Raw genomic sequence first — 14,566 nt, 5'->3', positions numbered from 1 at the left:
GGGATGGGGGGGGTGTTGCGTGAGGGATGCTTCCCCCGGGGCTGCATCCCGGAGGACTGAGCATCCCGGTGCACCGGGAGAGCTCCCCTCCCTGTTCCCATCGCTGCATCCCAGGGTTGTTTCTTGTGCGGGGCCAGGTTATATTCTTGCACAAGGACTGCATTTCTGCGTGGCATCCGTGGTTTGCACGAAAATCGTCCGTCCCCGCGCTCCCTCCCCGGTGCGGCGGGGGCACGAGGGGGGGGGGGGGGGCGCTGAGAGCTGCTGTGCTGCAGTGCCGGGCTGACCTTCAGCGGAGCAGGGGGATGCGAGCATCCGACCCTCTCAGCTTCCCCTGGGGCTTGCTGGCCCTTGTCCCCTCTTTGTTCGTGCAGCACTTTGTGAGGGGCAGGATGAGCTGACCATCCCCAAAAGCAGAGACTGGGTCCGTTTAATTCCTTGCTGCGAGAAGCAAATGTAATGAAATTAAACCTCCCCTCTCTTTCTGATGGCTCAGTCCCAGCAGAGGAGATTTCTTCCTCGCTGCTTCCCTGGAGGATGCTGCGTGCCTTGGTGGGACTCGAGAGGCACCAGCAACGCAGATGCTGTGTTTTGGGGCAGTCCCCAGGCATGGTGGCGTGAGGCCTTGAGCAGCTACAAGAGTGTGCGTGGTTCTTTGCGGCTCCATGGGACAGGCCCCGTCTCCTGGGTGAACCGCTGCCTTCAGGGACCACTTCCCAGCCCTACCTTGCACCCCGTAATTAGTTAATTAGGCAGTTGGGAGTTACTGCTGTCCTCTCTCTGCCCTACCTGCTGCTGAGCTAACCTTTAAAGTGGCTCGCTCTTTGCTGTTCAGAGCTGTCTTTGCGTATCCAGTAACGTGAGGTGGATTTGACCTTGTGCAAGGTTCCAGTTTAAGTACTCTGGGGTCATTTGAAGGTGCTGAAGTGGTGTGTAGGCAAGGTAGCCTGCAGGGTTTTTATGTAGGACTGAATTTTTCCTCGTTATCCGCACCCCTGCAGCTACCGATGAACAGCTCATAGCGCCTGGGAACGCTGGAACTGGTAACCCTAGGTCTATCGTAACAAATTGGAGGCAGTTTCCTTTGTGCTCCAGTTTCTCTGTTTGCCAGGCTCACCCTTACAGAGCGTGGAAAAAAGCTCTGGGTGCTGTGGAGTCCGGTCGGTGCCCTCAGAGGCTGCGCGGCAGCTCCTACGCGTGCCAAGGCATCGCTCCCTTGGAGAAATGGGTCACTCTTGTAATTGCAGAAGAGCGAGGGGGGTTGATCTGAGCTGGTTCTTGTGGCTGCATCTGCATCTGCATCTGTCACAGTGATGAGATGCAGGGAGAAATTGTCATAGCATCAGCTTTCTGCCAGCAGATGAGTGGAAGAATGGCAGTAGGGAGAGACAACTCTCTCTCCATAGATATATTTAAAGGATCTGAAGCTTTTCTCTGCTTATTCTGCTGGAGTTGCTATGGGAAAAGCTGGAGGTCGTGGCTTTCCTCTGAAAACTCTGACAGTATTTAGGAAATCGGTTTGTACTGCGTGTTCCCTAGATGGGCAACGTGGAGTGGGGCTGCTCAGGAAGAAAACAGGGGAGGAAAGATCTGTGTAACCGTGGGAGGAAACTTCTGTGCTCAGGGCTTTGCTTCTCAGTGCAGACTTGAGGAGCATCCTTCCTGATTTAGAACCTCTTCACATTCCCTGCAAGAACTGAAGCACGGTTATAAGAATGAATCCCCTTGGTGTCTGGTGAACGCTACCTTCCTGCACGTTATTTAGAAATAATAAATCTTGCCACCTGGATTGTGATTCTCAGCGTCTGAAGAGGAAGTGACTCGACCACAGGGCCTTGAAGCCTGGATCATGGCGTGCGCCTCACTCAGACCACTCCTCTGTGAAAGGAGCGCGTTGAAGCCCGCATCTCTTCCTGTGCCGGCTGCACTGCCCTGTTTTGATCCATTTTGAGGTTGGCTCCTTTCTCCCTTCCAGGACCGTGACAGTGTTTGTCCTGCAGCACCTTTGTCACAAAAGGTCTCGGTTGGGTTGAAGTGGTGACGGTTGTGCCTGTGACAGGAGGGGTTTGTTAGGGTCTGAAAGAACAGACTTTCACCTTGTGACAAGGGTAGGTCGGTGCCTGTGCATTAGATGTGGTTTTTACCTTCATCCGTAGAGCAAAGATAATTTTGGGACTGTTGCCTCCTCTTCACAGAATCCTTACTTGGTGCAAGTATGGAAAGGGTTGCTCTGGTGTAGGAAAGGTCCCAGGTAGCTGAGCAGATGTGGGTTACTGGGGAGGGAAGGACCAAAGTCAGCTGTGCCAGGGGCACTGGTGAGTTGTATCCTTCTCTTCTGGGGTCTGGAGCATCTCCTCTTGGTCCCCTTGGCTTCTGAGTGCACAAACTTGAATGATGCTCAGGGCAGGTCTGGCTGCAGACCACCCTCAGAGGTGAAGACCAAACCGATTTTAGGCACGTTCCCATCCCTGAAGCCTCCTCAGTTTGCACACCCGTGTCCTCCTGCTGCAGTCAGTGTCTGAGCTCTGTTGGTGTCTGAAAGCTGCTGTCCTCGATGTGTCCCCTGGCTGCAGCAGGGCTCTGAGGAGTTTAATTAAAAAGCAGCAACCTGAGCATCTCTGCGTTCATGAAACGTCCTGGACGCAGCTGAGCCCAGCAGTGCCCAGGCCCAGCACTGCTGCATTGGGACCACGCGGCTCTGCCTGGGAAAGGCTCAGTGTCACCTCCATCCTTAACGGCCTTTCCTCTGCTGTGAGTAAATGCTTCCCAGTTTTGGCACAGGCACTAGTCAGCTTGCTATCATCCTGCTGGTGTCAAAATTTGGAAGGCTTTGCAAATTTGTAAAATTCGCAGTGTCCTCTGCAAGGAAAAGTGTTGTGTAAATTGAAAAAAGTGCCCTGGACAGCAGGGTTTCTAGGTGAGTGATACAGAACAGCCCCAGGAAGGATGTGTAAGCCAAAAATCAAGGGTCCCTGTTATCCCTTCCACTGATTTATGCAACTTTTCTCCACCTTTTGGTATTGTCAAGACTTGTTTTTTCAAGCCCCAGCACTGGACGTGTGACTTGAGAGGGGGGAATTATCACTGTCCCAAAAACTGGCCCCCAACCATAATCCCTAGGAGAGCAGAGGACGCAGACGGAGCCCAGCTCTGCCGTCTCCAAGCTCGTCCCGCTGGTTTGCAGCCCAAACCGTGGAAGCTGGAGGGGAGGAAGCCACAACAATGGCCCTTTTCTTCGCCCTGGGGAGCGGAGCAGCGCGGGGGCCGCTCTCCCGGTGCCGCTGTGTCAGCAGCCGGGCATGAGGAGGGTTTTTGGCCCCCACAACACCCTGCAGGCAGCTGGGTCTCGTCTTCAAAGGGTGTTGTCCTCTGCTTTTCCCTCTTGGGGCAAGTTTTAGTGCTTGCTGAGGAAGAAATAACTATTATCATAGTGGGTTTTTTTCTGTGTTTATCTGGAAAGCATTGTCCAGCATCTAGCACAGGTTCCTGGTGTTTTAGCTGCTGAACAGGTGGGGAAACTGAGGCAGGGAGCAGCTCACGGCTTGGTGTGCGGATGGCGCAATGAGGGCTGGAGCTCCCCATGCTGTGCTCTGTTCATTCCCCTCTCCTTGTGGTGTGGGAGCCGCTGCCCTTGGGCCCAGGGGCTCCAGGACACTCAGTTTTTTGGATTGTCAAGGTCTTTCCTCCTGCAGGCTCTGTGCCCTATTCCTGCCGTGGATCCAGGCTGGGCACAGAGGTGACGTGGTCCCTCGAGGCACTGTTGCAGCCACCGAAGGGACAGGAGCTGTCGATTGTGGCCGGGTTTCAATGTGGAGCTCTGCTTCCTCATCATTATGGTCTGCAGTGAGAAAAAGCTGATGTGAAGCTGCCAGGTCCCTGCGCTGAGGATGCTCGGTGCCAGCCGTCCCTTTGTGCTCCTCGGGGGAACTCGCCATGCCCAGGAGCCAGACATGGCTGGGATTTGGCTGGGCCCCAGTCTCTGTGCTGGGGAGATGGGGGCGGTCTGGGGGGCACAATTCGTAGCTTCTCGCTGCAAAGCCTCCAGGCTGCAAGGACTCACGTCCTGCTGCAGGTTCAAGGGGACTGACTGCCTGTTCTCCTCTGGTGCCGGGGGGTGTAAAAAAGGGAGAGAGCATGTATCTGCTCTTTTTGCTGTGAGTACTTTTTTTGACACTTCAGCAGAGCTGTGGGCAGCGATGGTTTCCATTCGATTTTACTTTCCAGCTCCAGATCTCTCTCGCAGCGTGCGCTCACCCCCGGCTTCGCTCCTTTCCCCCCCGGGTCGTGCAGGGCCATGCTGCGGGGGAGTGGGTGATTTTACCGGTGAATCAGAAGATGCCAGGAAGGTTTGTGTGGGGGTAATGAGGAGGAGGAGAGAGGAAGAGCTGGCGCCCTTTAAGCGAAGCCCTGCTGCATCATTTGCCAAGAGCCTTGGGCTCTTTCAGCCGAGCCAGATCCGCTGTTCCCACCGCAGCACCCGTCACCCATAGCAACAGGCATCTCTGCAGCATTGCCATGGGAACGGAGCGGGGTAGCGGGAGGACACCCCCCCACCTCACACATCTCCCACCTCCAGGCTTCTGCTGGCTTGCAAGTGGCCCAGGTTTGGTGGGGTCTTTTTTTTCTCAGGACATTGATTTGTCCCCCCAGCCCCATGTGTGGATCAGTGATGTGGGAGATGCTGAGGGATCCCTATGTCCCGTCAAATGCCAGGAGTCTCAGTCGCATGTCCCTGCCCCAGGGGTGATGGTCCTTGTCGCTGGTTCTGATGGTCCTTGTCACTGGCTCTACCTGCCCGGGGTGGGAACGTGGTGTTCCCAGGTAGGGAGCTGAGGTGCAGGGATGGGAAAAGCCTTGGCTGGTGCCGGGCAGCGAGGCTGCAGCAGGGATTTGCGCTCAGCATCCTCAATCCAGCCCCAGCCAAGGAGGGCAGGGGCTTTGCAGCTCGCTGTCGTGTTTGGGTCCTGAGCTGCTTCTCTGCCCCTTTCTATGGGAAACACAAATAATTCATGCTTTCTGGGCTCAGGGCTTTCTGTCTCTGCATTATTTATTCACCCTCCAAGCTTCCTCCTCTTTTTCCTGCTGTGGCTCCTGTTGGAAGACGCCTTGGCAGCGCCACGTCCCCGATCTCGATGAGGATGGCTGTGCTCTGAATGCGGGATGTGCTGGGGAGACCGGAGCTCGAGCAGGGACTGACAACTTGGCAGGGCTTTGTGGGGCCACCGTTGACCTGCGCTGGGAAATTCAGAGCTTGGGACAAAGCGCCTTTAGACTGTGACGATGCTTGTAGTGGGATCCTTTGAAAAATCTGATGCAGAGGGGGGCTAAAAGCCAGACCAGGCCCTGCTGGGGGACAGCTGGGGCCTTAATATAGCTTTTGGGTATGGAGGGGCTGAGTGTCGGCTGCAGAAAGTGCTGACCTGGGCAGGGTACGGTTACTTTGCAGGCATTTTGTTTTCATCCTCAGCTTATCTGGTCCCTCCCCAGGGAGCTGTCGGCTGAGGGCCTTCGGGTGTTATCTGTGCCCGTTCCCTCCGGACCTTCAGGGCCGCTCGGCTGCTCCTGGGGGCTGTGGAGCTCAGCAAATCTGAGGTGATGAGGAGCAGAAATGGTGCCTGGTGTTGCTCGGCTGCCACCGAGGTGGAACCTCCACGGCCAAACAAAGGGCACCCTTGGCACAGCATCACCCGCTCCCCTGCACACTGAGGGTAGCACTGGCAGCTCCGTTTCACTGCTGAGATGCTGAGGCTGTTTAACGCTGGGAGTTTGCTTTTACTTTGATTTCCAAGCTGTCCCTGGTGGCCCTGTGCTTTCACTATTGCAGGGCATGAGCGTGGAGAGAGCCGGGTTGTGCTCATCATCATGGGGAGCTCAGGGTGAGAAAGTTTCATTCTGATTAATGCAAGCAGCCCACAGAGCTGCTCACCCTCCCTTCCCTTGGCCATATTTGGGAAGGCTTTGCCTCCTATTTCTGAGTGCCAGTGGGTGGGAGGTGGGGAAGAAACGACAGAGAGGGAGAAAACCAGCAGCGTTTTGGTGCTGGTCAGCTAGAAAAGCTGCTTGGAGCATCGTGGGGTGTGAAAGAGCAAGGGGTCTCAGTGCCCTGGTTGTTACTGAATCGTTACTGGTCGCACATGCAGGGAGCCCAGTGCTGAGCTGGTCGGGAGCAGCAGCGTCTTAGGACTCTGCAAAGCCTTTGGTTCCTTGGTTAAAAAACTCTTTTTTGGGAGCTGGCAGTGGTACAAGGTCTGTACACACCTTATTGTGCTGTTACAGCTTCCTCTTCTGGGTTTCCTCATGTGGATAGGGCTCGGGGTTTTATTTTATTAATCATGGACTCTGTTCTGCCAGAGCCGGCTGTGGTCAGCCCCGGTGATGGAGCAGTGCCCATCTGCAGTTGCACGCACCAGGCATCTGCCTTCTCCTGTCTGGTCTCGTAGTGCACGCAGGGTTCTGTGCTGGAGTCTCTTGGAGACTCAGTGGCCTCTGCCCCGAGCTCCCATAGTTTTGCCCTGTGTGATATTTCTCCCTCTTCCTTGCAGCCCTTCGGGGAGTGGTGCAACCTGCAGCCCAAAGATGCTGCCAAGATGCCGGAGAGTGCCTGGAAGCTGCTTTTCTATTCATTATCCTGGTCGTATGGCATCTACCTGCTCTTCTTCACTGATTACCCCTTCTTCTATGACCCACCATCTGTATTCTATGGTAAGAACCAGGGAGAAGTGGGGATGGATTAGGATGCCCGGGGTCATGGGGTGTCTGGGTTGAACAAGGGAGTGGGAGCTGGGGTGAGCAAAAGAGAAGGCTGAACTCTCTAATTGCTTTTTCTGTGGAGCCATGGGTACAGAAAGGGCACAAGAAGAAAGGGCTACAGGTGACCTCCTGGAGCGTGAAGTGCTTGGAGCTGCTTCCCGCTGTTTGCTCTCCTGGCTCTGTGGCTCTGGGCTCATCCAGGTGTCTTTGTGCCCCCCAGGCTGGAAGAAAGGCATGGATGTGCCCACGGACATCGCCATTGCCTACCTGTTGCAGTGCAGCTTCTACGGGCACTCCATCTATGCCACGGCCTACATGGACACGTGGCGCAAGGACTCGGTGGTCATGCTGCTGCACCACGTGGTCACGCTGACCCTCATCGCCTCCTCCTACGCGTTCAGGTGAGGCCCCTCGTGGTGCCACCGCGTTGCTGTGCCAGGTTTGCTTGTCCGGGTTATCAGGGTATCAATCGCAGCATGGTTGGGTGGGAAGGGCTCTCTGGAGCTCACCCAGTCCAACCCCTGCCAGAGCAGGGTCACCCAGAGAAGATCACACAGGAACATGTCCAGGGGTTTGGATGTCTCCAGAGAAGGAGACTCCACAGCCTCGGCTATGCTCTGGTACCCTCACAGTGAAGCAGTTTTTCCTTATGTGTAGGTTTAACCTCTCATGTTCCAGTTTGTGACCATTGCCCCTTGTCCTGTCACTGGACACAGCCGAGAAGAGCCTGGTCCCATCTTCCTGACCCCCCCCTTTAGATATTTCTAAAGAGCTCCCCCCTCAGTCTCCTCCTCTGCAGGCTGAGCAGCCCCAGCTCTCAGCCTTTCCTCCTATGAGAGATGCTCCAGTCCCTCATCATCTCAGTGGCTCCACGCTGGGCTCTCTCCAGTCATTCCTTTTCCTTCTTGAACTGGGGACCCCAAAATTGGAAGCTATATTCCAGATGTGGCAGAGCAGGAGGGTGTCTGTCTGCTCCCAGTGGACATGCACTGGGCACTAACACGAACCACAGCCCCACACATCTCCCTCCCCGCTCCCCTTTTTGCTGCAGGTACCACAACGTGGGCATCCTGGTGCTCTTCCTGCATGACATCAACGATGTCCAGCTGGAGTTCACCAAGCTCAATGTCTACTTCAAGCACCGAGGAGGGGTCTACCATCGCCTCAACGATGTCATCTCCAACATCGGCTGCCTCACCTTCAGTGTCAGCTGGTGGGTTTGGCTCCCTCACCCCTTCCCAAACCTCCTCTCCAGCTTTTCCAGTCCCCTCACCAGTGCCCCAGGGCACGACCAGCTGTGTCTGTGTGCATGGGAACCAGCCCTTCCAAAAAGTATTTGGGAAGAGGTTTCCGCAGAGCCTGGCCCCATGCTGGGCCTGGAATCCTTCTGTAGTGGCTTTGCCGTCTGTCACCACTGAAGTGCCTGTGAAATCTCGCTGCCAGCGTGACAAATGACCCCGGGGGAGGAGGAGCTCTCTCTGTTTTCCCACTCGCTTGGTTTTAGCAGTAAGAAGGGGATGGGACGTGGGTCTGCCCCAGACCCCAGCCCTGCTGCTTCTCCTGGGGCAAGGCAGGAGGGGACAGATAAAAGCTGAGGAATGGAGGTGGGTGACTCGCAGGTTGTCACTCGTTTGTCCCTGTGTCTCCATGGGCTGCTCTGAGAAGCAGGGGTGGCAACCAGAGCCCTCGGTGTGAGGGGAGGAGAGCAGTGAAGGTTTTTAGTGATAAATTAGGGATGCACAGGGCTGAGAAAACTGTCCAGTTGTGTCCCTCTCCGTCCTGTCCACCCGGAGAAAGGCCTTTCTCTGGTGCCAAACCTCTTCTGCCTTCAGAAGTTGTGTTCCCCCATGGGCAGCTGCCTTTTCACAGGGGCTGTGGGAACCAGTAACGTCAGGCAGATGCCAGGTTTGGGGGTGCGATGGGAGCTGGTGAGGGCAGTGCTGGGTCTCCTGGACTCTCTGGGGGCCGCTGAACCGACCCCTCCCTCTGCCCCCGCAGGTTCTGGTTTCGTCTCTACTGGTTCCCCCTCAAGGTACTCTATGCCACCTGCTACTCCAGCCTCCAGATGGTCCCCAACATCCCCTTCTACTTCTTCTTCAACGCTCTGCTCCTCATCCTCACCCTGATGAACATCTACTGGTTTCTGGTGAGTGGTAAATGCTCCAGGGTGAAGGGAGTGGATTTGGGGGGCTCATGACAGTGAGCTCCACCCTGTCAGAGCTGGGCAGTGTCCAAGCTCATCGTGCTGTGTGGATGACATGGGTTGAAGGCTGTTTTGGGGCTCGAAGCCTTGGGTTTGGTGTTTGACGGAGTCTCTCCCCCTGCAGTACATCGTCCTGTTTGTGGCCAAGGTGCTGATGGGGCAGATGCAGGAGGTGAACGACGTGCGCGAGTACGACGTGGAGGACAGCAAGAAAACTGCAACGGCCAAGAAGAAGGAGGTTGGACTGCAGCTGCCCAGCGCTCTGAAGGAAGGGTATGTGGATGGGGATGACACGGATGTACAGGATGAGAGGAGGGGATGGAGCCACTATCAAAGGGTTCACTGCTGGGCTGGGAAACAAGAGCAGGCTGCCTTGTGTTACTGCCTTTATTGCCTTGCAGCAATAAAACATTGCTGCAGGTATCAGGAAAGTCTCTGTATTGTGCAATGTGGTGTGTCCATCCATCTTTCTATCCCGAGAATTCTCACCCACCCCTTCCCCTGCTCACCCTGTAGGACTGGCTCCTTGCCTGAGGCTCTTCTCTGAGCAGCATCTGTGTTTCTTGTGGTGAGCACAAAATCCAGCGAGGTGCTGGACCCCCCAACGCAGGTCTGGCCGGGGACAAATTGTGTGAACTCGTCGAGGCAGTCTGACCTTGGTAGGGATTTGTGAAAGGGAGGGAGAGCCCAGGGCTCACTGCTGTGCTTTCATTCGCAGGATGCACCTGAAGAATGGCCTGGTGAAACCCAAGCGATCGTGAGGGATGCGTGGCTGCTGCAGCCTGGCTGGCTCTGGGGACTGACCCGGGACCCTGCGCTCAAACCCAGCAAATGAAAGGCACAAGGAGAAAGAACTTCACCCCCAATCCCCTTCACCCCCTGCCCGGCGCTGGGGAGGAGATGCCGCTGTCAGGACCAGGCCCAAGCGGGGGCTTGCCTGTGGCCAAGCTTCACCCAGTGCTGGTGTGCTTTGTGTGGCCAGGCCGTGCTGGTTCGGGTGAGGGGCTGGTGGCTTTGCTGGTCCAGGTAGGATTTGGAGCTGGCTTTAGGTCCCCTGGTATTTCTGCTGTCGCCCCATCACCTCGGCTTCTCAGTCCCCTTGTGACTTCCCCTGTCTTTATTGTTGGAGCCTCCAACCACCCCTTCCTCAGGAGAGTCCCCAGACCCAGTATCAAACCGGGGAGGGAAAATGTCCTCTCCCCTATTGGCATCACTGTCCCAGGAGCCCAAAGCCAGCTCTTCTCTAGCTGCTGAGCAGGGATGGAGAAAGGTGGGGGGGCAGCAAACCCCCGAGTCTTCCTCTAGGAGGGGTCACTGCCCATGCCTGGGGACACAGCACAGCCCCCTGGGTAGGTCTGCCTGGAAACCCCAGCCCTGGAGCTTTGGATGAGGGCTAGGAGATTTAATTTGCTTTAAAAAGCTGATGTAAGTGTTATAGCTGCTTAAAGAGCCAGTCCCATTCCTGCAGGGTTCCCCAGCTAGGGCTCTCTGGACTCTCACCTGTAACGTCTGCTCGCTCAAGTACAGAACAAGTCATTTCTGCTCCTAGTTTTGGATTTCCAGGCAGCACCAGCCCAGAGCCGTGGAAGGGGGGATCCAAGACATTAATTCCAGGCATCAGAGAGTAGTTAATTGTTCTGGAGCGTTTTTCTTCTGGTTGGTTTTTTGGTTTTTATTTTCGTTTTCCTTGTTTGGTCTGTATTGATTCAACTCCAGACTTCTTGTGTGAGCCATGGGGAAAGTTTCTCGTTAAACAGAAAGCAAAATACGGCTTGGGTGGGTGGAAACTGTCCCATGCTACGCAGGATGTCACCTTCTCGCTCATCGTCGCCTGGCGGGGATGCATCTCGGTGCTTTAGCTCCTTGGTGGGATTTGCAGGAAGGGGGCAATGGAGGAAACCGATCTCCTGGGCCTGTTTGCGCTTGGCTGTAGCAGAGCTGGGGCACTGCTGGTGCCAGGTTGGGGTAATGGGGGTACCCATACGTGTGGGTAAACCGTGTTTTGTAGTGATGGCTTGGCCAGGTGGGTGACAGCCGGTGCTGTGTGTGACACTGGGGTGCTGCAGATTTGCTGGAAAGGGGCTGTGGGATCTGGGAGGCCATGGGGCTCCCTTTGCCTGCTTGGGTGCCAGACTGGGGGTGCTGGTGGCTTTTCACGCTGGCTTCTGTGGGCAGGGTGGAGGGAGCTGAGGATTTGATGAGCTGAAGGTGTGGTGGTTGGGTGTGCTGGGTGTTGATGGCCTTGAGAGAGAGGTGTTGGATGCGGTGATTAGGGGGGGAAAAAAAGCTCATGTGGGAGGAGGGAGCAAGAGGAAATGTGGATTTGCGTCTCCTTGGCACTGGGGGGATTTAATGCTTGATTCACTGGCAGTTTTTCGTGGGGACAGTCTCTGTGGCCGTGTGTCCTGCCACCAAGGGCTTTGCTGTTGGATCGCTGTGATGTGGAGATGCTCCGAGGGAGCAGCCCCAAAGGGTTAACAGGCCCTGTTCCCACCCTCTGCCCAATCCTGGGAATCCCTCGGTGCTAATTGAGCACTGAGTGATCAAAGCTCCCATCAGGCAATCAACACCCCTTGTCTTCAGCTCAGGCCGCTCTTTGTCTGCAGCCAGAGCAGAGCAATGTGGCTTCTCCTCAGCTTTCGGGTCTGCCTTGCTTGGCTCCTCCTTGGCATGGCTCTGGGGATGGAGTTGAGCTTGCAAGAAAGTTTGCTGTTAAAATCCCTGGGTCTGAGCACCAAACCCAGCCCGAAAAGCCCCATTCCTGTGCCGCCCGTGCTCTGGAGGATCTTCCAGAGAAGAAAGACGCTGCCCTCTGCAAACAAAGCCCTGGCGGATGGCTGTAGGGTGGAGGAATTCAATGTCCCTGGGAACATCATCCGTGTCTTCCCTGACCAAGGTACAGCAGCGCCGTGGTTTGGGTCCTGCTTTTTGGAAGACGCTCGGCTCTGGGGACTGGGGGACTTTGCTTCTGTCTGTCCCTCTCTCTCGGGGGTAGGGAGGAGAGGCTGGGGGAGGACGACAGGGGAATCGATCTCCAGCAGAAATCCCTGCTGTGTCAGCTCTGGGATGCTATAGAAAATTAATTACAGCTTAGAAATGAGTCTGTAAATGAGGCGGTGGGTGAGGGTGTGGAGTGTCTCCTGAAGTGGTCCAGAGATGCTCCTTTGGCTGTTGGTGGCTTGGCTTGGCCCATTGGGTTCCTGGAGGTGACTCCTTGCTTGAGTAATGTGGCAGTGGGTGCAGGGAGTGAAACCAGCACCCAGCTTCAGGCACGTATGGGATGCTGGGTCGTTTGGCTGTGTCCCCCTTCTCTTTCTTGTCCCCTGCCTCTGCCGACCCTGTGGCATGTTTGCTGCAGCCCGTGGCCACTGAGCCATTCTCAGCACCATGGGACCCATTTGGTGGGGGTTCTTCAGCTCTCAAGACCTCACGGAGCTCGCTCCTTTGTGATTCCGGGTTTCCAGAGGAAACCTAGGGCAGCCCACCAGCTCCTTTCCCTCCATCCCAAACAGCTGGCACCCACAACAGCCCCCCCCATCCTGGGGAAAAAATAATGCATGGAGATGTTAAATAGCATCTAGAGGAGATGCTGGGATGGCTGGAACATCCCAGTGCTGCAGGCTGGTGTCTGTGCCTCCAGACCTTTCTGAAGCCCATACCATTGGGCTGGTAGCCTCTGCCGCAGCCTTGCCATCCTGACCCGATAACTGCAGGGCTGTCCATCTCTGCCAGCCCCATCCTCCTCTTGCTGTACTGCCAGGAGCTGGTCCCACCGAGCATCGCAGGGTTCAACCACCGCCACCTCTATTTCTCCTTCTTTGTCAGGCCACTTCATTCACGAGGGGCAGCCCGGGAGGTTGCTGTGTCTGCAGAAGCGTCTCTACTTCAACCTCTCGGTGCTGGAGGAGGGCGAGCGCTTGACCATGGCTCAGCTGGAGATCAAATTCAGCTGCAACTCCTACCACGCCTCCAGCCAGGGGCAGGTTTTTGAGCTGAGGCTCTACCAAAGCTCCCAGATGTCTCTACGGGGGGTGCCCCCCCAGCGGCACGGACGAAAGCTGCTGGTGGAGCAGTCCTTCGCCCAGCTGCACAAGTCTCTTCTCTTCAACCTGAGCGGGGTGGCGAAGGAGTGGAGAATGTCCAGCAGGAACCTGGGCTTGATCCTGGAGATCTCGGTGAGCAATGGAGACAGTGACCTGCAGAGGCTCTGTGCCAGCATCGACTCCTTCCTGGACACCTCTCTTCTGGTGGTGACCCTCAGCCAGCAGCAGTGCAAGGCCTCCAGGAGGAGGAGAAATGCCCACCATGCCCCCGTCACCCCCAGCAACCTCTGCAAGCCCCGGCGCCTGTACATCAGCTTCAGCGACGTGGGGTGGGAGAACTGGATCATCGCTCCCCAGGGCTACATGGCCAATTACTGCCTGGGCGAGTGCCCCTTTCCCCTGACCGCAGAGCTCAACAGCACCAACCATGCCATCCTCCAGACCGTGGTGCACTCGCTGGACCCCGAGGGGACCCCCCAGCCCTGCTGCGTCCCTGTCAGGCTGTCCCCCATCTCCATCCTCTACTACGACAACAGCGACAACGTGGTGCTGAGGCACTACGAGGACATGGTGGTGGACGAGTGCGGCTGCAGGTAGCCCAGGGGTGCGTGCGCCGTGGGGTCCCGGCTGAAACGATGAGCGGTTGTTGGAATAAATCCCAGTGTGTTCAATCCCCTCGGTGCTGGTGTTCGGGGAGGGTCGTGGTGGGGCATTGAGTGGTGGAGGTCAGCCCTGGGCTGCTCTTCTCCACCATGAAGAGATCTGGCAGAAAGGGCTTGTTATTGGGGTTGTGATTTAGTGATATTTGGGTGCCACCAGCAGCCTGGTACCGGGATTATGACCGAGTCTGGTGCTGGGTGTCTGTTCCCTTCTCCATGGGCGATGGCAGCACCAGGCTGTGAATTCCGGACCCCTCTTGTGCTGGGCCAGCAAAGGTGCCTGCTCAGGAGAGTGGGGCGCTTGTGTTTTGGCTTTTTTGCTGTAGCTTTTTTAGTGCAAAGCGGAATTTATTTGGTGAAATGATGCTCGGTGGTTCCCTGCTGTGGGGTTTGGCCAGGAGGAGGTGACGCGGTGGCTCTGGTCCCGCTGCAGGATGGGGGTATGGTGTCATGGCACAAGCATGACTGAATCCCTTCCCACAGTGGAGGCAGAGCCTGGAGGGGTGTGGGTTTTGCTTTTGTTCTGGAAGCTCAGTTCTGAGCTATTTTTTTTAATTTTGCAGTTGGTGATGGGGCAAGCTGGAGGCAGGGGGTGGATGTGGGTCAGAGCAGCAGAGGTTTGGTGTGAAACAGCCCATGGGAGCCACGGTCTGAGGGTGACGATGGTTTGGCTGAGGAAGGAAAGGGTAAAGCAAAGCAGGGGCAGTCAGTGGCATCTTGCTCCCTCCCAGCTGTGTGTCAGTAATTAATTTACCTCATTTGCAAACTGATGAGAGCAGGGTCCTTGCAGGAGCCAGATGGCAGCTGAGCATCCAAGGACAGCTCCGCACAGCAGTGTTACATTTTAGGGTTATTTTTTTTGTTTGCGTGGTTTTTTAAATTTTATATTACTCGTGTTTTGTTGGTGTTGG

The 14,566-nt window shown here is 56.0% G+C and overlaps 2 protein-coding genes across 2 annotated transcripts; both read left to right on the top strand.

Annotated features, from left to right (window-relative positions):
• Positions 1 to 3,120: 3,120 nt before the first annotated feature.
• On the top strand, positions 3,121 to 13,593 carry GDF1 (growth differentiation factor 1; the record flags this gene model as incomplete). Its single annotated transcript, XM_010180442.1, has 3 exons — positions 3,121 to 3,167; positions 11,590 to 11,849; positions 12,779 to 13,593. Coding segments are annotated over 3 exons (1,122 nt in total), but the record flags the coding sequence as incomplete, so codon positions are not given.
• On the top strand, positions 6,542 to 9,967 carry CERS1 (ceramide synthase 1). The gene is made up of 6 exons (XM_010180440.1): positions 6,542 to 6,702; positions 6,971 to 7,151; positions 7,802 to 7,963; positions 8,749 to 8,896; positions 9,078 to 9,226; positions 9,672 to 9,967. Exons 1-6 carry the CDS (start codon positions 6,588 to 6,590, stop codon positions 9,712 to 9,714), a joined length of 798 nt encoding a protein of 265 aa, XP_010178742.1. The 5' UTR covers positions 6,542 to 6,587; the 3' UTR covers positions 9,715 to 9,967.
• Positions 13,594 to 14,566: the final 973 nt, after the last annotated feature.

Source organism: Mesitornis unicolor, unplaced genomic scaffold, assembly GCF_000695765.1.
Source record: "Mesitornis unicolor isolate BGI_N332 unplaced genomic scaffold, ASM69576v1 scaffold10443, whole genome shotgun sequence".
In the NCBI taxonomy this organism is placed as follows: domain Eukaryota; kingdom Metazoa; phylum Chordata; class Aves; order Mesitornithiformes; family Mesitornithidae; genus Mesitornis; species Mesitornis unicolor.
Note: the sequence above shows the minus strand (reverse complement) of the source record. Positions and strands in the feature narration are given on the sequence as shown.